General features: G+C 34.0%; 1 protein-coding gene across 4 annotated transcripts in view; it reads right to left on the bottom strand.

Moving 5' to 3' along the window:
- Window positions 1-26,001, bottom strand: part of pcdh17 (protocadherin 17) — a 94,966-nt gene that overhangs the window by 63,236 nt on the left and 5,729 nt on the right. For 2 of the 4 annotated variants that reach the window (XM_031897119.1, XM_012957791.3), the window contains exons 1-3: window positions 17,052-21,335; window positions 1,293-1,351; window positions 1,008-1,180 (exon numbers count right to left, since the gene is read on the bottom strand). In XM_031897119.1, coding sequence (XP_031752979.1) covers window positions 1,008-1,180; window positions 1,293-1,351; window positions 17,052-19,523 — 2,704 coding nt within the window. In that variant the 5' untranslated portion in view covers window positions 19,524-21,335. Of the gene's footprint in view, window positions 1-1,007; window positions 1,181-1,292; window positions 1,352-17,051; window positions 21,336-26,001 lie in introns of those variants that run through there. The other 2 variants (XM_031897118.1, XM_002936924.3) reach the window with 1 other exon arrangement.

A 26,001-nucleotide genomic window follows, 5' to 3' on the forward strand; every position in this document is an offset into this window, starting at 1 on the left:
TCCAAACAAGTACATCCATCATTTTACTAACTAACTAACAAGAACTTAAATTATGAAGAGTCAGCAGAGGTCTAAAATGCATTTGTACATAGTACTGTATATATTGCCTTTGCAGCATGCTTAAAAGCAATTGCTGCCAAACAATACAATAAGAAAGTGTTCTAAAGAAACATTACAGAGAGTATCCTTGTAGGCAAATCTACTATGGTCTTATTAATATCTAAAAGCAGGTCTGGGGATACAAAATACACTAGTGACATAGCCATGCCCAAATGTTTTCTCACATGTATTAATTTGTTTCATTTCAAAGGTTTCTTCTCATTTGCCTTGTCTACCTCTAGGGAAGTTTCATTTGATGTTTATGCTGAAATGTATTGAATACTCTATGCAGGTAGCCAGGTTAAGCATGTTTCCTTTATAAAATTGTATTAGTGAACTGCTGAACCAATACATGAAATCATATCAAAGTGAGGTTAATTAAACCTATTCTATACAGGAATAGCTGGGTTTATAACAAAAGCAGCATTTGTTTACCGGCACTTAACTGCTGAGATCAGTTATTTGCGGTTCATATTAGGGATGTATCGATCCCTCCAGCTGCTGATAGATATGAAACTGCTAGCCATTGGTTACACAGTTAATTTGGGTTGAAAAAAGATAATAGTCCATGAAATTCAACCCTTCCAAATGACCCCCAGTGCACAAATGTACATATTCAGACTTTTGGGGATACTAACATACAGTATATAAACACATATACAGGTATATATATATATTAGACTGACTGTACCTGTAGGACTACTGTAGCCTAGGCTATCATGCTTGTCAAAAACTCCCTTTCTTTATTCTTAAAGAAATTTACAGAATCTGCCATCATAACATCTCCTGGGAGGGTATTCCATAGTCTCACTTCCTTCCCCATGAAAAAACAGTTTTGCCCATTCAAGTAGAACGTTTGAGCAACCTCAGGTTCCTGTAATTTATCATATAATATAGGTATCACTCACCTTGATCCAATGGTTGGCATTTTGCTGTAGTCGTTTTCATTTTAAGTGCTTCTCTAACAGACATGTCACAGCAGGATCCTTTATTAGTGTCCTGATCACTGTCAGCTTGATCACTATCCCCATGACCACTGTCTCGAAGGCTTGCCCTTTCTGGGTCTTTAAAAGTTGAGCTACTAATATATTACAAAAAAAAAAGAGAGAAAAACAATCAAGTACAACATAAAACATTTTCTATATATAGGAACACAAATGATAATGTATAGAACATTATTTTAAAAGGCTTACCTTTGAACAAACTGCTGTCTGCTGCCCATGTAATTGGGCTCTGTGGGGAAATTGTCTGTCTGTGAATGAAAAAGAAAAAATGATAATGTATAGCTGTTCACTGTACTAATATCCTACTGAGTAGCAACATCTCCTGGTGTATAAATGATTAATAATCCAGATATTCACTTCATCATCAAATTTGTGCATTTTAATTAAATTGAAAAATTCTAGAATATAATCATGCCCTCGGGACTATTAAATGAATCTAGTGCACAAATTACCTGTTAAACAAATATTAAGCCTCAACCCAGTATTAGAATTGAAGAAGGCATTGTTTATGTTTTTTCATTAGTTCGTTATGGTGATTGAATGTTTGCAGGAACAGAAAAAATTACCTGATGGCTGGGTATTACAGAGATGACTTAATATTGTTCATTTTTATTAATATGAGAAAATATTTAACTAAAAATCTGGCATAGAAACCTTGGGGGAAGGGAAACAGGAAGCAAAACGCATTAACATTCAGCAATTCAAGTGACATGCATTTTTTATGAAGCAAACACCAATACTGCACATATGGATAATTCCATTTTCATAATTAGATTTCTTCCATATTAATAGTTGTTGCTATGTAAAATCACTGTATGCAAACAATGATATTAATGACTGGAGTCACCAAGTGCAAGAGGAGGAAAAGCCATTTAATACAGCTTAAGCATTTTCAGCTCTCTGCGTGTGAAAAAGTCTTTTGTTTACTGCAATCAAAATCCCAGGGACCATTGCCAAATTTATCCAGAATCCCTTTGAGTGAAGCATAGATATTTTAGAGATATGGTGGAAATTAATACTGGGGAAAGGAAAGAGCAAGATTATAAAGAACACAGCTTGTGTTCCATACATGCCTGTAGTCCTTGAAGATGAAATAATGACAAAGCCTCAACTGTTTGAGCATCATTTTGTACCACTCCATCATGAAGTCTCAGCAACTCTCTTAAAACACTTAAGCTCCACTGAGAGAACACTTAATTAATGATGCAGAAAGCCTAAGGCAATGTTTAATCTTCCATAGCAAGTGTTTACACAAATGCTTAATCTTTAAAATCATGGTTTTCTCTATAAGATAAATTTTAATTAATCCTACCTTTGTTTGTACTTTAATAGGATTCGAAATTATATATATATATATAGATATATAGATAGATAGATAGATAGATAGATTGATAGATAGATATTATAAGAATGAGACTCAACTCAAAACAAGTTTACTCAAATTCAAATAGATAACTTCCTTTCAAAGTCATTATATGCATTATGGTTCCAGTTACATTTTATTCTACAATTAAAAAATATCTATGATGTTAACTGAAACAAAGAGTATCACATAATAACATCAGCCTCTCAGCCTCTATGTATATATATATATAAATTTGATTTGGCTTTGAGCATTAAAAAGTACTTTATTATCATACAATTTAAAAGGGTTTTAAAATGTTATCTTAAACAAGGCTTATATTATCTGATGAATTTTATCCAGCCCATTTAGTAAAAGCAACTAGATTTGGCCATAGATAGATAGATAGATAGATAGATATACCAGAGCTGATACAAAACACAAAAAATACATTGTAATTACAACTATTTTTCAGCTGGGTACACTTGGGTAGTGTAATGGCTAAATGGTCAAAAATTTTCCTACACAAAGTGGCCCAAACTGGACAAAAATGTCTAGACCTGGCCTTTATTGCTGTTATAATTACAAGATCATGAGATTTAGTGATTTGCTGCATTCTGTTGAATACTGAATACATGTTCTAAGAAATAATTGTCTGCAAAAAACATAAGACCAGTTTTGCCCCAGCTTGGTTCAATTTAATTAAATGAAATTTGATGTTTTTATGATCCAGATTTAAATACAGCTTTCTCCAAAAGCCCTGTGAGAATAAGTGAAGGACAGTAACAAGTTAATACAATAGAATGATTAGCATTCTTTCAACAAATATTACTAATTTAACTAAACTACAATAAAACCCTTGTTTGTTTGTTAGAAGCAGTGGATTCAGAAACGCCTTAAAAAAATAGGAGAATAGTTTTATTTTATGCTCAGAAGTATCTTGTACTCTGGATGTGAGCATCCTAAACCTAACTATAATACATAACACTGTATAAAAAATTATAGGTAGATGTAGGAGGTCAATAGGTGACATTTAAAGTAATATGGAAAGATTGGCAAAACTATTGATTAACAGGATGTATAACTTTTATTTGGTTGTTTAACTATGTATGCAAACAGATTAACTATTTTATATGTTACAGAAATAGGACACAATATTTATTTACTATTTAAGTTATTCTTTTATTCACCTGTAGGAAAAGTTAATAACATACTGTAGTAATTCATTATATGATGTTTACCTTTATGTTAGAATAAGACTCTTTATTTTGTGTGTAATTGAAACCTATTTCATTGTTGTGATATTTGATTAGGCAAAACTTTATTAAAAAATGGAATTTAAGTGCTTTATAGTTCTGTATCTATTGGGATGAACACTGAAATGCATTACATTATGCTTGTTTTGGCAAGTCAGTTCTAATGTGCTTTTCAATTTCCCTCAGCAGTTCTTCTGAGTATCAATATGCAAAGAGAATAATGAAACTAAATAAGCACAAGAGCACAAAACATTGCTTTTATGTGTGTATAAGTCAGATTTATGGGTCGTAACCATAAATATTTATAAGAGCCTCTGATTGTTGTGCCCCATAACTGTAAATGCAGCAAGGACATATTTTTTCTAATTTTTAAAATATGGGATGGGTTAAAGTAAATACAGCCACATGACACACACACTATTTGCCAAATGGCCTCAAGATAAGCAAACAAAGTAAAAAGCAAAAAGTCCAACATTTATCATACTCAGAGGCTCAGAGGTCTTCCACTTAAATTCTCCCTTTACACATTCATACACAAATAATCTATCCCACATTTTGGGTGACTGAATAAAAGAAAGAGAAAAAATGCCACAGCAGAATGGATACTATAAAGCAAAGTGCTAAACTTTACTAAGCAAACACATAGGCTAAAAAGGCTTAGTCCAGGATAAAGATTGTAGTTCTTTTTCAAAAATTTTGCATTTGTCTAATGCTAAAATGCATAATTAATTTCCAAAGACTAATTATTTTCCATTTGTGGAAACCTAGTCTCTAAGAAAGAGTTACTGTATTTAGTTTTAGCCTGTCCAAAGCTGTTTAGCTATAACATGGTTTACCACCTCTTTAAGCCTACCTATTGTGTTATAATGCTAGATATGTGTATGGCCAGCAAAAGCCACAGTTTCAGACTGGTATGGATGCATCTCCCTTTCTGTCAAAGAGGTCTCACATTTGTTAAGAGTTGCCATAAACCCATACCAAAAGAGGGACTCTCGGGTAATTAGCTCAAATCAGCAGGAAACTCTTAAGGTATAGAGGTTCTCTATTCATATATCTACTATGTGCTTGTTTGAATTTTCTGTTGTGGGCATTTCTATTACACCTGCTGGGAGACAGAGGCCCCAAAGAAACACTATTTTAAGATAACACAAGAACAAAACATTGTGGAAAATAACCAATTTTTACCGAATTTACTGGAAAATTGACAATGATCATGATGCAATAACCCTAGGCCACTAGAAGTTAAAGGAGCTGCTATCCTATCTGTCTCATCTGCTCTTGGAAGCAATATACCTAGCTATAATCATTCCCTCTTTATATTAAACAAGGAGATGCATGGCTTAAACTTACATTATTACAGATGTTTATTTTGTAGGTCTTGAGTAACTTATTCTTCCATGCATAACCAATTAATACAATATCTGCTACTACCAAGAGAAGTAAGAAGGATACTATTATGGGCATTTGTTGCACTTGATTACAAGATTAGTACTTATGGTAGACTATCTTAGTATCTGTGCAGCCATAATGCATACATCTACATTTATTGGTTATTATCCAAGCTAGGGGTTAAAAAGATTTATTTAAATCAAATAAACAATTCCAAAACCAGATTAAAAAGCAATGACTCAATAAACAGTGGGGGCTAGAGTAGGTTGCTTAAATGCTGCAGTTCTCCCTACAGTGATTACAAATGCTAGTTTGCCATGGGCCTTAATAAAATGGAAAAATCATAAACAGTGATATATCATTAATTAAAGAGAAAATCTTTTTTTATTGATTATGTGTTATTCTAAGAAAGAGTAGTAGGGTCAGACATATTTATAATATGTTTCATTTTCCTCTTTAGCAAAACAGTAATGTCTGCTATCATTGTTCTAAAATCAATCCTCTTTGCAAATATTGCCAAAATCTTGCTTTAAAAGCCTGTCCATAAAACCACCTTGTTCCCTTTTTCTTGTCAGTTTAATACATTGGCATTTGTTAACTGCTATTTCTTGTCAATAAGGTGCATCCAAATCCTGTTAATGGGGAAGCATTGCTGATACATTATTTTTTAATGACTGAACAACTTCAAAGAGAAGGTAAAAAAAAAATGTGCTCTGATTCCCAGAATTTCAATATTATGTCTTAAATAACACATTTTTAAGCTTCCATATTTTTCACTATGAGAATTTTACACAACAAGGCAGCATAACCACAGTTAGATAGTATTAACTCACACCCACTTATCACAACACGTTTCTCATTTGCTCTAAGAGGAACTGTAATTTAAGATGTCAGTTCACCTGTGTATTATATATTTGCCAAATACTAAGGGATTTGCATGACGTGTTCCACCTGTGATAGAGAGCATCTGTGCCATGCAAATAGTAGGTAATGAGAAGAGACATTATTAAATGCAAAGCAGAAAAAAATAAATGTTTCACTATTGATGAAATACAGCTTCAAACACTCTTCACTATTTATTCTAACAGGTGTTAATATATTTATGAGTGATGGGTTGAGCATTTTGCCTAGCACACAAAAGTATTTTACCAAATATATACTTTAAGTAATAACGATGGTGTTCACTTATAATGTACAAATGATTTTATAAATAAACCATTTAATATTATGAGGAAAAAAATCATTAAAAAAAGACAAGAATGATACCTAAAGGTCAATGAATTAAAGCTCCAGTTTTTCTTTCTCTGAGCAGATGGGTGCAGTGAAACCTAATGATTGAATTTGAAACGCTTTAATGCACCTTTTATCAGCATCACCCACGCTGTTGGCATTCCTTAACACTACTAACAAAGATCATGTTTACAAGAATTAGCCAGCTGAAATGATATGTAATATGCTATTACACGTGGCTTATTAATACATAGACAGGAAAATAGGAAACATTTCTGGTAGGACTCAGTGAAGAATTAGAGAAAAGTAGTTTTACAGAGGAGATGTATCAAATATTATCCTTATTATCCATTGGTATTCAGTGTTTTTGTTACTCTTTGAATATACACAAATCTTTTTTTAACAATGCACTGCTTTTTAACTATATCAAACACAGTAAAATATAAGAAAAGTCAGAAAATCTTTCTAGTAAGTGTTTTCCTATTGCTTATTCCTGAAATACAAAAAGAAACAAGCATTAACTACATTAATGCTTCTATGATTTAAAATCATACCTAGAAATATTTGACTATATCAGAAATAGCTGTAAAAATGGGGAAAACTTACTAAACAAAATTATTAAAAAAGAAAGATATGAGGTTTTGTACTACTAAGGGCAACACAAAAGGTGGCCTTATATCATGGCTGCAATAGAAACATAGTGCCAGCCTGAGTGTAGTCTTGTCAAGTTCTCTTTTATATTTAATTGTTTCCTACACATTGGTTGACTATATGTAAATAAATATTCAAACAACATATCCATAGTGGGTATAAGTAAACCAAACTCAATAATCTTTTTCATGAAACTCGATGATCTTTTACTCATAAAACAGTAGTCTTTGCATTTTTCTAAGGGTTTCTAAGGGACTATTTTGCAACCATCAGCCCTGAATCAGTTGCTGAATCTCTCCCCGAAACAATCAACTCATAGAAAGCTACAGTAAAGCTCTACATTACAAACAAAGTACAGGTATAGGACATGTTATCCAGAATGCAAGGGACCTGGGGTTTTCAGGATAAGGGATCTTTCCATAATCTGGATCTCCATATTACTAAAAAAAATTATTTAAACATTAAATATACCCAGCAAGATTGTTTTGCCTCCAATAAGGATTAATTTAATCTTATTGATCTTAGTTTGGACCAAGTGCAAGGTAGTGTGTTATTATTACAGAGAAAAAGTAATTCAAAAAAAAAAAAAAGGGGGGGGGTCTATTGGAGATGTTATTCTAAGCTTTCTGTATAATGTGTTTCTGGATAATGGTTCCTATACCTGTACATAACTTCCAAACATCTGCACATGATTCAGACACACACACACAACATGTTCTGTCTTCATCTTCTGGTCCTTCTTCTTAATCTTTTCCCAACTCAGGCAAGAATTCTGAAGCTGGTTCCCAGCTTTGGGAACACATTTGGTTTGCATGTAAACCTGGTCAAACAAAACATGTTTTCTTTGAACCACATCACTTTTTATCATTTGCTGTCTTAGTATCTAATGTAAAGTGGCACTATACCTTTTGGTTATCGGAGCATATAGTCTAATGTAAACATATCCAATTGTTTACTGATAATAGACTAGACCAATCCATAGAATACTACTATGTTAACATTCATTAATATTCATTAATACCATTACCCTTTTTACAGGCTTCCCAAAGTCTCCCATTTTTGCTCTTAGGTTACAGCCACTACAATAGTATATTACATTATAAAAGTGACAAGTTGAAAACATTTTGTGGGAAGAAACTTTAGAGGATATCTATCTGTATCTGATATTGACCACCTTACAGAAGTATAATATTGCATATATAATAATTTTTTTAAATGCTAAAAGGTCTGTTTCTTTATTTAAAAAAATACAGTAAAATGCAAGAATGCCAGTCGTCATTTTAATAACAATTTTACACTGTTATTTGGATGTTTTCTGTGAACATTTTTGCTGTACTCATATTGTCATTTTCTCCACTGTAATGACTAAGAGCTCAGGAGAGAACAAGAGAACACACAAGGTACTTTACAGCTTTAGCGATTTAATCTTGTTCATGATCATCAAAGCAGAACAGCCTTTATGATCTTCAAATCTGCATATCAAATTACAGAAGATTTATGCAAAACTGTGAAAATGGTATCAAGTTTTTAGACATAAGGATTACTAAAATAGACTTCATATTTGATATCCATTTTCAATACACCCTATTAAAATATTATTCACACAAGTAATTCTCTAGCACCAAAGATATTGGGTTAATATAGGGTGCTAGCATAGTTATTTATGTAAAAGCAATAATAAGTAAACAATGTGCTTACAAATTGTATAAAAAAAGTCCATTACCATACATTATAAAAAAAACAACATATTTACTAGTCTTCTCAAAGAAAAATCCTATGTAACACAAATCTGTATAACTGAATTCAATGTTATTGAATAGTTCTTACGGTGATTCTATTCATAAGTGGTTGCTAAGCAATCAGTAATAATCTTGGTGGAAATATTGCATGTATAGACACTGATCGAATGCTCTGGTAAATAACAATGTTTACTTACAAGAAGAGATAACAGAAAAAAAACTAAGAAATCCATTCAAAATGCAAGCTCTGTTTTAGCCAAGTATTGCAGCTCAACCTGCTAAGCAGTAATGATAGATTCAACTTAATAAAAATGTTATGTGAGTATAGTAAAAAAGTTAAAGATTGAATATGAAAAAAATTGTGATTTTTATATATTTTTTTTTAAATGCACCAAACTTTCCAGTCCCTTTAGAGGCTGATTATACACACACTTAAGATATTTTACCCATACAAAGACTACCAAGTCACTCCTAAAGGTATTAAGGGACCCTGTCATTATAATGCCACCTGGTAGAGTATTCCACAGCCTCAGTGATCTCACAGTAAACTAAAACTCTGGTCTTCATGTATAAAGGGAAAGCTTCTTGTTATTTGTTTTTTTTTCTGTGTCCCCCCCTGCTGTTCCTCTATAATGCCTTTTAATGTAGTTGAATCAAATTCTCTCACTAGAGCCAATCCTCCAAAGAACATAAACAAAATGTTGATAGTCTTTTTTCTTGCTCCATTGCTTTTACCAGTATAGCTGCATAGCTTTATATTTTTTCCAACTCATTAATATCCATCCTGTGATCTGGCCCACAAATTGCTCTGTATACTCAGGGTGGGTTAAATGACACAACTACAAAAATGTTTTCCTAAACTATGTGTCATTTGTAGGCAGTAAGCTGTAAGATATTGTTATTACATCTTGTTTCTGTGGCATCTTTTTTTTATACTACAATCCAATCCATTTATAGAACTCCACCTGTGAACCCCCTATTTTAGAAACCTATATTTTAAGTGTTTGCCTGCATTTTGGAACAAAAGAAATGTATAGAAAGAAATTCAGAAAAATATGAGTCTTGATCAGTTACTACCCGTATTAACCAAAAACTACATTTTTGGAGGTTGTATTGTCTCTTAGGAATATGGGGCTGATTTACTAATCCACAAATCCGAATCCCGAATGGGAAAAAAATCGGATTGGAAACCAACATTTTGCGATTTTTTCGTATTTTTTGCGATTTTTTTCATCACCGTTGCGACTTTTTCGTGAATTGTCACGACTTTTTCGTAGCCGTTGCAACTTGCACGAATTGTCGCGACTTTTTCATAGCCATTACGACTTTCGTGAATTGTCGCAAGTTTTTCATAGCCATTACAACTTTCGGAATTGTCGCAACTTTTTCGTATTGAGCGCTCAAAAAATTTGCCACAAAATACCGATCATTACGAAAAAAACGCATTTGGATGCTTTTCGGACGTTCGTGGATTAGTAAATGTGCCCCTATGTGTTATATACAGGGGTTCAGATTTGTTCAAAAGTTTCTTATAGTAATTTAACAAAGTTTATTGCACACTTTACACTGAATGAATAACTTAAGAATATTTTTTAGATAAAATGTCACCTTATTTCAAAGTAATAAAACAGCTAAGAGATTCATTTTATGGATATGCATAAAGTATTTGGTAGTTGTTTGTGGTGGTTTATGTTGGGAATGTAAATTGCATAAATAGAGTTAAAGAAAAAAAATATCATCACTAGATGATTGAATGAAAGTGTTCCACTTTAAATTGTTACTCTTTCTCCATACAAAGATACCATACCAATTTCATAGAAATCATGCATGGTACATTTTTTAGAGACTGTACTAAACGTAATTAGGTTTATATAAAAACACTTAAAAACCCATTTTACAATAGTCAGGCAAATCAGGCAAGAAAAATCTAACATGAAAAGAACATTGCTGTAAAGAATAAAACTTAATAAGGAGGTTTTTAGGCCTTTGATATTAGAGACAGGTAGTGATAAGCGAATCTGTCCCGTTTCGCTTCACTGGAAAATTTGCGAATCTTTGAAAAGATTTGCAAATTGGCAAAAATGGCGCGCGGCAAATTTTTCTGTGGCGAATTTTGGCATCCCTTATGTGAAATAAAATCCGCCAACGCGGAAATTTGTGCCACAAATCCATGCATGGGGAATAATTTCGCTCAGAACTGAAGACAGGCACATTGGTTGATTGGTTGATGGAAGTAAGGAGAAGGCAGAGGCTTAAAGCTAATTCTCATTTTCAGATTAAACTGTTGAGTACCATTTTCAGGAAAGGTTCCTCTTTAGCATACTCGTTTTAAGAAACTTAGAAATGAGCACCTGGCTAAGTAGAAATTTTGAAAAAGACTAGAACATGTGAATAGTGATGAGCAAATCTGTCCCGCTTAGCCATAAAATTGTCGAAACGACAATAAAATTCGTGAAACGCATTTATCGCACAAATTTTTTTTTGTCACCCGTGTCTTTTTTGTCGCTCGCGTCTTTTTTTGGTCACCCGCGTCTTTTTTTGACACGACCGCACAAATTATTTCATTACTGAACATATCTATTTCTCTTATATGAAGTGCACTGAACACCTTACAGCAGCTTGATTAATAAGGTTGCCAACTGTCCAGTAATACCATTCATTTATGAAGTGCAAAGCTGTTGATTGTCCTGTGAAAAAGGTATAGGTAACAGCTACTGCATCCATTTTTAATTAAAAAATGCATTAGTCATATATATGGCTGACTTTTTTGTCGGCCACGGGGTTTTTTTAGTTACATGCGCCTTTTTTTACGCAACTGCAATTTTTTTGCCGCAGTGAATTTTAGCAGAAGTTTCACAAAACAATTCACCAATGGTGAAATGCAGAAATTTGCTGCAAATCCATGCCTGCCGATAAAATTCGCTCATCCCTAGTTCATACCTGTCTGTATACAATGAATCAAGAGTTTATTAAACTTCAAGCAATATGCATTTATACAGTTTACTGTAGCTGCCATAATAATCATTTAAGCAAAGTGGTGTTTTAGCAGGTAATGTTTTGTGAACAAAAAAGCTTTTTGGCTAGCTAAGTGCAAAAGTTAGACGGTTATTTGTTAAGCTACAGTAAATGCTGATCATGCCACTGCTAAAAGGAAACTCTCACCGACATTGATCAGCACTAGCAAAAGCTTAATGAATATTGTCTGCTTTGTATACATACTGTATATCTTAAAGTTACACCAATTGGCATGCTAAGAAGGAAATAAAAGTCAGCTTTCTTAATTTGATTTCAATATGCAGTGTTTACCTATTTCTATAACAAACAATTTTTATAATTTTTAAATGTATAAGGAACAAATTTAAAGAAATTAATTATTAAAACGTTTGTTTAAAAATCACATATTCACTGCAGTTGTTTAAATATCTTCATCAGTACATCTGTAGAATTATGTATTTTAAAGGACATGTAAAACCCCCACACAAAAATATAATCAGTGAACAACATCTCTGAAATCTTTAAATACCTGCCACTCTGGTTGTTCAAAGGTTAATAGTAAGGCTGTAGCATCCTCCTAATCACTTGGAATTCCTTTGTCTCCTACAACCCACTGTGCTTCCTCCCTCAGGATTTTACTTTGGCTGTTGGCTACTGAGCATGTTCATTTCTTCTCAGATTACTACATGACATCCAGTGTAGCAGCCAATGAACAGATGGCATTGCTGCTTCCCATAGAAACTCTGATATAGCTGTCTGTTTTTATTTTTTTTTTCCTAACCTCCTGTCCTGAGCTGAGCTTAACCATTGCTTAAAGGAAAAGTAACACTAAAAATTTTTAACTTAAAAATCTATTCTACCCTCCCCCAATAATTGCCCTATCCTGAAAACCATTTGTTATGTTGAATGCTTTAGTAGAAAATACCTGTAAAATACTTGGCTTCCAGTCATTTGAACAAAGGTGATACGGCAATGCTGGGGAAGGTATCAGGAGATGCATCAACTATGCGGCGATCGATTGATCGAGCCTAGCCTGACTTCAGTATAGGAAGGAGTCAGGCTAGGCTCGATCAATCGATCGCTGCATAGTTGACGAATCTCCTGATACTTTCCCCGGCATCGCCGTATCGCCTTTGTTCAAATGACAGGAAGCCGAGTTTAACAGGTATTTTCTTCTAAAGCATTCAAAATAACAAAGGATATTGGGGGAGGGTAGAATAGATTTTTTAGTTAAAAAGGTTTTAGTGTTACTTTTCCTTTAATCCAGGACTACTGACAACAGTAAAATCCCCCCACTATTCATTCCTATAGGATTTTATAGAAGCATTTATCAATGGGTGAAACTCCACCATTTCATAAACATGCCTCTAAAAATCTCACAGGAATGAATAGAATGCGGGAGGATTTTACCATGGGGAGCTCTAATTTAACATCTTGACAAATCTGCCCCTTTATCTACTATTAAGAAAAGAAACGAGTCTTTAGATATTACAGAACCTAAATAACATTGGGAGTTTGGTACTGCTACATCTGTAGTGCTAAAGAAGTGCTGTCAATCCCTGACATTTTCTTTATGATTTAAAGGAAATCCAAACTGTGGCTGAATCTTATTTTAACTCCATATGCTAGCCGAAATTCCTTATAAAACTGTATTCTCACCTGAGCTTCACTTCCCCTTATTCTCAAACTCTTCATTTTAACACATTTCTCAGTGGCCCTGATGTTATGAATTGCATTGTATTCCAGTCTAAAAACTCTTCTCTGCCCTTTCTACTTTCAGTCTCTGAAAACCACTACTTCTACTAAATGTTCCCATGTTAAAAAGAAAAAAAAAATACAACTTAAAAAAAAAAAACTAATGTCAAAACAAAAAGGAATCAACATCTTTTGGCAAATATCTTCACCCAGCGTAGTTTACAAGATACACATTTTTGCTGATGGAAGAAATAAAAAAGGCATGAAAGACAGCCAATCCATATACAAAATAAAGGTTTTAAAATTCTTAGGCAGTGTGATCCTAGCAGGGACAGCTGACGGCTGAACATTTACAACAAGAGCAAAAGCAATTTCAGATGCTACCTCAGTCTGTCTAGTCCTCTGCAAAAAAAAGTTGCAAAACTAGCTAAAATAACCACTGCCATAAGCCCATTACTTGCTAACACATATTTTATATCATATATGGTAAATGTTAACAGTTGTGCTCAGATATTGTTAGAAAACACAAAAATATTTAGGTGAAAATACTATGCTGAAAAAAACACCAATTATTCTGGCAAAAGAACATATAAGAACACCAAAACTTCTACTTTTTCGAATTGTCGCACAAAAAAACAGTGCCAAAAATCCAAAAACCTCTAGAGTTTTGAACCAAAGAAAGATCCTTTAGGGAAGGGAAGGGACATCTGCCATTGCCTTCTACATGATCTTGACAGGTTTTAGCTGGTGAATTGTTGAATTCGCGTTTTTAGTCATTTTGAAGTATAGTAAATCTCAAAGAAAGTTGTAACCTTTTTTGTTTCCAGTCGTAAAAAAACATCTGAACGTTAGAAAATGCCCTCCCAAGTTTTTTTTTATTTCTACAGCTACTAGAACCATCACACTGGATTTTCATTTTCATCCAATACAAATGGCAGCTAAAAAACTTATATTAAAAAAAACTTTTTTTCTAAGTGAATGTGGTTATGGGTAATTTACCAAACTAACATTATTATCAATTTGACAAACACTGATTATCCTTATCTGAAATGGTACAAAAACTGCATACAAAGCAATAAACATTGATTTTGTGTCCCAATGACAGCTCACCTTAAACTAATTTCGAAATCCAAAATATAAATGAAATAAACATGACGGACTAGCAATATAAATGAGCACTACAGTTTTTATCCAGGAAAACTGGCCAACCTTACTGGGTAAACTCTGTCAACAATGTTCATGGGCAAGAACTTTGGCTAAAATCTTCTGGTGTGGCTGCATTATTTGTTTAACTTTCAATAATGAAAATGTGAATTACCCATTTGCTGAAATAATTTGCAGATAATGTAGCCTCAAACGCAGGTGGAAGTTTAGTGTTGAGGTAATAAAGATAACAATTTCATCAACACTGCAAACATTTAAAATTCAATATTACATGCTCTATATCAGCACTGCTCTGGGAACAACATTTTCTTCAAATGTAAATGAAACACAATGTACTGATAGAATTTAAAATACTGGCATTACATTCACTGATTTTAGCAGCAGGAGAGATGAAAGCTTTCTTGCAATCCATCCAGTACCTTCTAATCCACACCTAATCAGGAAATGCTACAGAAGAAAGTTACAAGTGGCAAAGAAAATTGCTTCCAAGTGGCACTAAAAACAGCACATGCAATTTCAGGCTTAGCCTCACTACAGTATACTGTTTGAAAATACTTTTCTACAGTATAGAATCCATTCATATTTAATAGTGTCCCTTCAGTATGCAACTATGCATGTATATTACATTTTAAAGGAATATTGTCATACAGTTTATATGCATTATTGTTCACTTCATCTGTGTAGTTTTGACAGGCTGCAACACCTGGAACCTGCCATCTTCTATTTTTCTTTAAGAAAAGCCAGTAAGTCTGGGTTGTTTTGCTTCACTATTTATGAAGGAACACACAATCCAGTAGATATCAAAGAAAAGACACAGATAAAAAATGGAGCACTATGTTGCGGAGGGAAACTACTCTAGCTATTAAAAAAAGGTTGTGTACCACAATGAACTAAACAAACCATGAATGCCTGTTCTGCTATGATCTGTGTTAAACATTATAGCAGCTAAATACTGGGGGCCCAGTTATTATGACTTAATGACTTAATGACTATAGTTATGAATTAAGGGGAGTCAGAAATGTTTTAATAAGCCTTTTCAGAATTCAACTAACTTTGATATTTTAGACATATGAAAGTGATACATTAAAATATAAGAGCGTATAATGGTCCTGAGCCCAAATACAGGACAGGAACTCACCAATGTACATAAAAAATTTCAGTGGTTTTAAAGTATGTATGTTTTCCTCTAGGAATCAGTTGTCTTCTGCTACATTATTTTCGGTAGCCAGGGAAAAGAATAACTTGTCACTGATACCAATAGCAAATAACTAGTGATGGCGGAAAAAATCATCAGGCATGGATTTGCGGTGAATTTCCATGTCGTCATTGGTGGATTATTTTGCGAAACAGGCGAAAAAATTCACGTGTCCAAAAATTTTTTGTCTGCGTCAAAAGAATTGTGCATCAAAAATAATTGTCTCACTGGTCAAAAGAATTATCGTGCATCAAAAAGAATTGTCTCTCTCATCAAAAGAATTGTCTCTCACGCCAAACGATTTGTCGAAAGAAAAATTTCCGCCATTTTGCGAATCTGTTGAAAGATTTTCAAATTTTTTGGGCAAAATGGGACAGATTCAGTCATCACTACAAATAACTTTAAAACCATTGAAAAAAATTAATGTACTAATAAGTATATGTAATAGAAAAAAAATGTTGGAGGACACTCTTAACTATATAAGGACAACTACTGCAAGCATTCTAACATAGATATAAAGAAAAACTATACCATATGCACACAGTATTTATGGGTTATTGTTTTAGTTATGGGCCCACAAGAATATACAGGGCCAGAACTATAGGTAGGCAGAAGAGGCATCTGCTCAGGCCACAACTGTAGTGGCTAGTCACAGATGTCTTCTACCTCTAGTCCGGGCTCTCGTCCCCCCCACTGCAGGTCATCACAGTGCACCCGCCCATGCAGCATTACTGTGAGAGGAAGGGGGGGGGGGTGAAGTGGCTTAGGGGACCGGGCCAACTCGGTAAAGCTCTAGTAATCAAAATGGTTTCAACCATTGACCAAACAATTGCCAACCAAGGCCAAAGAGACATGAAAGTACTGCAACAAAATGCAGAAATCAACATGTATGGTGTATCATTACCATTAAAGGAAGATTTATCACAAATCACGGTAAAACATAACCACAACTGACTTGGACTTCCACAAAACTGAGAAAAGAAACAGTTGGTAACTTTTTTCCCTCCACAATTTAAAAAAAAAATAAAAAAATTAATAATGAACGTGATGTCACCTAAAACCTATTGATAAGCCATAGAAGTTAATAGGAAGTGTAGTAAAAACGTCTTTTTTTGTTATTTTTTTTTTATGTTAGTCATTCATTATGTTTACAGATATGTACCAGGTGGCAATCATCAAATGCAATTTTTTTATGCACAAACATGATTTTTACTATGATTTTGATAAATGTGCCCTATGATTTATTTTTGTCTTATATTTGCTAGTCTTAAAAAAACATAAAAACCCACCTACCTGAGATACTGGTGTCCAAGAGGAATTATTCTCAGTTGTGTTTCTAACTGGTTCTGAAAGACTGTGACATCCTATATTTGCTTGTGAAGAAGTCATAAGGTTGGATGTAGGCTTCAGGTACAGCACTTCTGAGTGGGAAGAGCTCAGAGGCAAACTGCTTTGATAATCAAAATACATTGGAGATGTAGCAAGGGATGGACTACTCACAACATTCATGGCATTTCGCTCTTCCACTTCACTCTGTACCAACATAATGTCATTCTTGTTTATTTTTTTCTTTTTTGTTTTCATTAATCGAGGTTGAATAGAATCTGCTATTCTGCCTTTGTAGGGCCTTACATCTTTATTTTCCTTCTTGCACTTTATAACTATGGTCACCATGGCAGCAAACAATATTACAGAAATAGCACTTAATGTTACAATAACAGGTAGATATATATCCCAGTCCCTCTGCTCTTCAGTAATTTGTGTTTCTCCTTCAGGGAAAGAAACCGTGTTTGTTTTAAGAATGATTTTTGCTACAGTTGAAAGTGATGGCTTACCATTATCTGTCACTCTGACTATTAGCTCTACTACTGGTGCAACTTCCTCCCAGTAAGGATGGAGAAGCTTAATATCTCCTGTTACTGAATCAATTTCAAAGAGATGCTCTTCATTCCCATGTATAATTTCATAAGTCAGTCGACCACTCTCTCCAAAATCAATATCCATTGCTCTAACTGTGCTTACAATATATCCCATGCCTATATTCCTGGGTACAAAAATCTCAGCCGTATCATTCTGTAAGTTAGGTAAAATAATGACGGGAGCATTATTATTGACATCCAGTATTGACACTCTTACTGTAGCATTGCTTTCTAAAACCGGAGAGCCTAAGTCTTGAGCAAGCACTGTAAATTCAAAATATTTTGTCAGTTCATAGTAATAAGTCCTCAGAGCATAGATTGCACCATTGATTGGATTGACAGATACATAAGTGTAGATTGAAACACCATCAATATAGGATGGCAAGATTGAGTAAGAAACAGTGCCATTTTGCCCTAAATCTGGATCTTGTGCTAAGACAGAACCAAGATATTCTCCTGGGATGTTATTTGCAGATACCTGCAGCACATACAAGAGTTTAGAGAAATGTGGGGGATTGTCATTAGCATCTAAGATCTTGACAACAAAAGATTTTGTAGAGTTTAATGGTGGATTGCCATGATCCCTTGCAATTATAGTTACATTATACTCATCCTGCATTTCCCGATCAAGGGGTCTGTCTGTTAAAACAGTGTAGAAATTGTCATAATTCTCTTCTAGCTTGAAAGGGACATTACCCTGAACCCAACAATGCAGTTGACCATTTTTTCCAGAATCCTTATCAGTAACTCGAACCAGTGCAATAACTGTATCAGGAGGTGAAGCCTCACTAATTTCTCCCTGGCGGACTGATACAAAGTTTATTGATGGAACATTATCATTTATATCAGTAATTTTAACAGTCACTTTGCAGTGCACTGGTATAGAGTTGGGTCCTTGATCCTGGGCCTGAACATCAATCTCAATTATCCTGGTTTCTTCATAATCTAAATTACTCTTCACTTGTATTAATCCAGTTTTTGCATCAATTGAAAACAGTTCCCAGACCCGGTCAGATGCATAGCCACTAAATGAATACAAAATATCTCCATTAGAGCCTTCGTCTAAATCTGTAGCGTTCAGATCGATTACAACAGTGCCCAGTGGAGAATTTTCAGGGATTTCAACAGTGTAAGATTTAGCTTCAAAAACTGGGCTATTGTCATTGGAATCAATAACTTTAACATTTATTTGCAGAGTGGCTGACCTTGGAGGTTTACCTCCATCCAGGGCAGCAAGGATTAGTTTGTGGTGAGATTGTTCCTCTCTGTCTAATGATTTCTGGATAACTAGCTCAGGTATTTTTGTGCCATCACCTCGGGATTTTATATCCAAAGAAAACAAGTCAGTATCAGCTCGCTTCATGACATATGTCTGCAAACTGTTTTCTCCTAAATCTGGATCCTGTGCTGTTGAGAGAGGAAATCTAGTTCCAGGAGATGCATTTTCTGAAATCTCGAGATCAATTTGTTCAGTGGAAAAATAGGGTGAGTTATCATTTATGTCCATGATCTCCACTTTAATCATGCATATTTCTTTATCATTAACAAAAACTTCTAGGGACAGCAAGCACTTTGTATTTTTCCAGCAAAGGGTCTCCCGGTCAATACGCTGTTTGGTGTACAATAGCCCACTATTCTGGTCAACATCAATTAAGCTAGGAGCAGAATTTTCCAACACCCTAAAATTGTTTTTTTCACCCATTCTTGGCAACTCAAGTTCTGCATCTATATTTATATTACCAATTAAGATCCTTGCCCCACTCTCTTCTAAAATAGAATAGTTTAACATTTTCAATGCTTGCCCAAAACCCCCAAGGGAGAAGAATATACACATAAGAAGGTACATCCCAGAGAATGGATATATACTTTGCTCCCTCACCAAAAGGTTGTAGTTTTATTAAAGATGAAAAAGAAGAGAATGCAGCAGGCAAAGACAGAAAGGTAGATATGACAATGGTGTGGGATAGACTTCAGTTTCTGAAGATATCATGTTTTCCTTTTTTCTTATTGTTTAAACAGATGATAATTATCTTCTTCGAAAATCAGACAGACTGCAGTCAGCATTTTCAATTCAGAGACAGTTTGTAAACAGTGGGAAATTTAGGTCCATCAACAACATAAGTAATACAGGAGGGTGGGAGAGACTGTTGGCTGTGTCCATAATTTAACTGAGAAAAAAAGAGCTTTTTTAACACATCCAGAGGAAGTAACAAGTTATGCTCTTTGAAAATAGTGCCTGCATTTACAAATCTAATGTAGATTGCTTGCCAGCTGTCTTCCCCAAAAACTGTCAATTTTATTTTGCTTCACATTATCTCTATTTACAAGCAGAAATTCATGAATATTAAATAATGCAGGGATTTGCAGAGTCTGGAAAAAATCCAAAAAGCAAGGAACCATCAAAGTTTATCATCAGTTGAAAAGTATTACAATCACAGCTTGGATTCAGTCATTTCACACATAGGCTTTTTTTCTGCAAGGGCAGTTGCCACATCAGCTTACAACTAACAATTGTATTCAGTTAAATTCCAGTTTTCTTTCTGGGACAAATCAACAGGCATGGCTCGATGCACAGATTATGGAGGGGGGGGGGCATTAATACTGGCGAGGAGAGAACAGTTGCTGCTTTCTTTGCTCCATTTTGTTAAATGATCCTCTTTTGTTTATGCCAAACATAGCCTTCTTATCATTTCCTCTCTACGTTCTTCAGCCGACAATTGATTAAAAGAAAGACTGGAAGCAAGCACACCATATAAGCTCTGGAAAATCCAAATATTAAACGGTTTGTCTGATTTAAGACTAGTTGTTTTTGTACAATGTCTACATGAGGTCAATTCCTACAAAGTCTTAAGCAGTGCACATTTTAAGAAGTGACTACATAACTTTGAAGATCCAAATGACAAGCACATGTTAAATTATAAAAATCACTGGATACTATATTCTGGTTTCCTTGAACATCACTTAATAACAGCGTTTTCAAACAAAGCCAGCATCCACAAAGTTCATATACAGAAGGAAAACGCGCTTCACTTACTAAACATCTCCCACGTCTGGCTTTCCAGGCAATTAGTATTATGCATGCTACATCTGGATTTCAGAGCCCCGCTATTCTGCTGAATGAGACATAAAATAGGTATTTGCTTCGGTTTTGAAGATGAAAAAGGCAGAATCAGTCTTACTTACTCTGGCGTTCTTGCAACAGAGATGCAGAGAAATTACAAAACAGAGCTATCCAGACAGTCCTAGGTGTTAATTACTGCTCTTCAGCTGTTACGCATGTAAATGCCAGTGATCTCGCATATAAATAATACATCAAAATCTCAGTAAGAAAAACAGGAGAATATTTCCAAATCAATGGGTGTGTTGATTTCTCCCATCTGTTATATTTTTAAAGTCCTAGACAACGTAGTTGATTCTGCAATCTGCTGATGCCTTTGTATTTGCCTCTGCTGGTACTTCAGTGGTTCATTCACAGCGTTCAGCAGCATTTGCACGATAAATTAGGTTTGTTTAAAGGGATTTCACCAAAAGCTTAGCAACGTTTTGTCAGCTGCTAAAAATTCTATAGTTTTGTGGTATCTTAAATCCTCTGATCCTCCATTTGCCATACGCCAACCTTCACTCTCAGTTCTTCTCTTTGACTGACTTAATTTCTGCTCTTTCCTTGTTTCTTTCTTTCTTTTTTTTTTCCACTTCTTTTAAGAAACTCAGCTTTAAGTCCAGCGTATTACTGCCACCTACTGGCATTTCCCTACTAATGCAGAGCTTTCATATTCCAAACCATATTGTACATCCTGTGTTTACTAAAATGCACCAAGCTTAATTTGGTCATAAATATATATAAACTATTGGTTATCGATGGTTCATTAATGTCCTAATTACACTCTACAAGCTAATTATACTGGCTGTAAGGCTTAATTCATTCATTATCTTAATTAATGCAAACTATTCTTTTGTGCAACAAGGCCCAGTTAATTGCATTTACAATCCGATAACAATATGAGATATTTTTAGCTTTTATGCCATTCGTTATTTGAGCACTAAACAGTACAAGCTGGATCTATGGACTGACTTCTATAAAAACACCCAAAAAGTCCCCTTGGAAAAAAATCAAGTTGCTAACAACATACATCACAGTTTAGTTATGTGTATGTATGTATTCATTTTAATACAATACAATGAAGAATACAAAAACAACAATATATGTTACAGTATGTAGGTTTTTTGTTTATGTATTGAGCACCTAAATTGATATTTTTATTGTGACAATATATTATGTATTGTAAGACAATTTTCTCCTATGACAAAAATATTTATTTTCAAACAAAATATTTTAGCTTGCACGGTGTACATTTTCCAGCTAAAGCTCAGTTTAGATCAGGTAGAGCCAACCCTCAGCCTGCCAGCTGTTTAAGAGCTACAGTTTCAAGCAGACACCTTAGACACACAAAGCATTTTGATCTCAGCTACTGTGTTTTTATGCATTTTAAGGCAACACTTGTTACTTGTCATTGTAATTAACTATTTCTAGTGAGCGCTTTAACCACCGATACCAGGTAAAGGCAATCAAATTGTCAAGTGTACAGTAACCCTTTTGAGATGGGTTGCTGGGAACTGTAGTTCAGAAGCTGCTGAAGGTCACAGATTGCAGAAACCTGTTTAATTTGACTTTTATCAAATAAAACTGCACTTTTGCCCAGAGCATGGGATTAGATCAATTCCAATTCCTAAGAGTAGTAACTGTTTAACCTCTGTAAATATAGAAGAAAATGTATTGTAAAGCCTGATAGATAACCTGCAGGCCTCTACAATAGAGAAATACCTGTATGTATATTATTGTATACACGCCTTGCTTCATGTTCTGTGTTTTAAGATGGTGGGTAAATAGTTAAAAAACATATAATTTCCATTTAAAGTTTAATGTACCATAACAAAATCTTACTGTCTTTGTAACCATACCATTTGGTATAATAATCAATGTAACCTGCAGATAAACCATATGTATCTTTCTAGTTATTGAAGTTAATCAACAGCTAGAAAGCAACTGGTCAGCTACCCTTGCATTAAAATATCATAACATTTTAAAGCCTGTTTTTTTTTTTTTAAATATTGTTGGAAAGGATTGTGCCTTACTGAATTAAGTTAAATATTATTTATGCAAATGTTCTGTTTTCTGCAGTGGGTATAAACAGCTTTCACTGACATGGTGAAAATAATGTCCACCAGTTACAGAGCTTTAGCATGTAGTGCTAGCATTTTGCTATGTAACAAACTAGATTTTCAGCTCAGAGGTTAAACTGGAACATGGAACACTGAGCATTACCTTACCAACTTCCACACATGACAGCCTTAAAATCTATGATTGCATGCATAAGACAAAAAGAGATAGTAATGTCATCTATTTTACACTGAGCTGTTATTAAGTGCTAAAAAGGTTCTTAACCATTTCTGCTAGACAATTAAATGACAAATGATAATGTCATTGTTGTGCCCTGGAAGCTTTTGTAGCAAGGCTCTCTCTGTTTCAGTTAACAGGAATACATGTTGACTGCAGGAAAGCAATTTCCAGCATATCGGTGCAATTCATAGAATCAAAATGGTTTATGGTGCTTGAAAAATGGCTGTGTTGCGTAACCTCCACCCCAAGAAAAAAATCCAGTTATGGACTCAGTACACAAGCACCAACAGCAAAACATAAAAGAAATGCAGATTTTATTTATTTTATCTAAATCTGGTAACTTGTCTAAAAAAAAAGTACAACTACAGGGGTATAATTATTCTAGTATAGATAAGTATTACTTTCCTAAATTGTCTCTGTATAGACCAAATGTAATGTATTTGGCAGAAAAAAGCTGTAAAAAATAAGCAAGGAATTCCGAAAAATATTACAAAAAATATTACATATGTCATAATCATATGTTAGGAGTTAAAGCTCTGAATAAATAATAATCATGACTTTTCTAAGTAGTGATGAGCAGCTGAATGCAATTTAATTGGCAACACCATTTATGAAGCATCAAGGCAGAAACTTGTTATTACTGGTATATTTAACTTTTTAAGTATTATTTCTGCCAGATAATTTAGATAAAGTGATCTAAACGGAATCTGTTGCCTTACATCTTAACTGGTGCAACCTTTAACATTATTTAAGCCTTTTGGCTGTCTGATTTTACAGTCCTACACTTGGAACCAAACTGGTTAGAATAAAATTCAAGAAATATACAAATAAGCTAACAATATAAAAGTTAACACTGTAAGATACATATAAACTATGCTTAAGTATTTAACATAAGGAATAAGGTTATTATCACAAGAGAATAACTGGTCCCCTGTATATATATATTTACTGTAATACTATATGTACTAGTGTTTTATTGATGAGGCAAAGAGAATATGTTAAAAGTAAACTATTCATGCTCAACATATAATTGCCATTATATAGTGCAGTGGCAGCTCCCACAAGTAACAAACTAGACTTATGAAAAGATTTACTGTATATAAGTTGAGCCTTATGTGTTTTAAAACTATATGTTATTATCCATGTTATTATCCAAACTCTTCCACACATGTGTTTCCAAGCTTGGAAAACCTACATTTTAAAGGCTTACCTAGGCAATAATGTAACACCATGCCTTTAAGACCATACAGCCCCTTCCAAGTCTCCTTTCTAAACATATTTAGCAATAACATACAAAGCTGTCTCCACTTCTAATAAAAGGAAATTGGGTAAGAAGGCAAATATTATGTTATAGGTTTGGTGATCAAGTTGCATTGACTATATGTACAGGACCAGCTACAGGGAAATGACAATTATTAATTGACCTTAGTTGTTATATGTACATGTAAAAATATTTCCACTTAATAACAAGGTCCTAGATTTTATTGCAGCTCTACTGCATTCAATCGTGTTTTGCCTGTTGTCTAAACACCCCATCCAGGTTACTGTGTTAATGGAACCTAAAATAATGCATATTTATTATGTGTCCCTAAAAATCCCAAGAAAATTGTATTTAAATCTTTTTACAAAACATTAGTATTACAAACTGCCAGTTAAATATTAAAATAAATAAATATGCACAGTAGCAATATTGAAATGTTATATCTAGCAATGAGTAAACTGATAGTTTATTGGTTTATTGTAAAAAAAAAAAAAGAAAACTATATATATATATATATATATATAGAAACACATACAAAAATAAACAAAAATACTGGCATTACAGCCATTTAGGACACATTACAATAATATTACTACCAAACTGGTCAATAAAAATATTTTATAGTCGTATATACATATATGGGTCTGTGGGTAGGACATTCCTAGCATATGGTATGTATTTGGAATGTTTGGAGATTCAGTTTTACTGCACTGTATTGGAGACCAAAATCTAAAATTCCACAAACCAAAAAAAAGGCTAATTATTTTTAATATTACTTATCATGTGCATGCACACCTACTGATGAGCTTTATACAATTAAAATGACAAAATATATCAAACTACAAGTGAAGCACAGCCATTCAAAATAGCTGGCATGTAAGGACTGTAAAGAATGGGTTGCCCCAGAATTTACATGCTGCTCTAATGCATGAGTAAGAGTAATGACGCCCTGGTTGATAATCAAGGAGCATGTATATTGACACCAATCGCTGACCTGTTAACTGTCCATTACATTCAAATCTGAGGTGTTTGCAAAACAGGCATAGCACACACAGTACTAGATTAATACACTGAGTTATAATGTTTACACATACAGGGAAGTACATCATGAAGGTAATGCATCACCATCAGTCCAGCCATAACTCTCAGCATAAGGATCAATAACACCAATAAGTCACAAATCCCATATCTTGGATTAAATTAATAAGTGAGCAGAAAGTCAATGAATATGCACAGTCTTTGATGTAAAAAACGTGATTTGTGTTTGCACTGAAATCTATACTGGGTGCTTACATCTCTGACTTCTGCAGTCTAAGTAGCATAGCATAGATCTTTAACACACTTCTGCACTAATGAAGTGCAGTCTACATACATAGAATTTTGCTCTGACAGTTCAGAGGGGAGATACATAACATCCATCTATGGCTAAATTTGATTTGCCTTCATTTTTGTACAACAGAGTAAGTGGATAATAAATAATTTTAACTATCTACAGTATGTGGAATAAAAGAGATATGCATAGCATAGCTATTCTCCTCCTTGATACTTATATCATAAAGCCCCACAAGACATTTGAAAAGGAAAGAAAAGTATTATAAATTATTAATAGAGACTTATGTAAATAACAGTACACTTGAGATTCTGCTGCAGAGCTAGAAACATGGC

Source organism: Xenopus tropicalis, chromosome 2 (genome assembly GCF_000004195.4).
Source record: "Xenopus tropicalis strain Nigerian chromosome 2, UCB_Xtro_10.0, whole genome shotgun sequence".
In the NCBI taxonomy this organism is placed as follows: Eukaryota; Metazoa; Chordata; class Amphibia; order Anura; family Pipidae; genus Xenopus; species Xenopus tropicalis.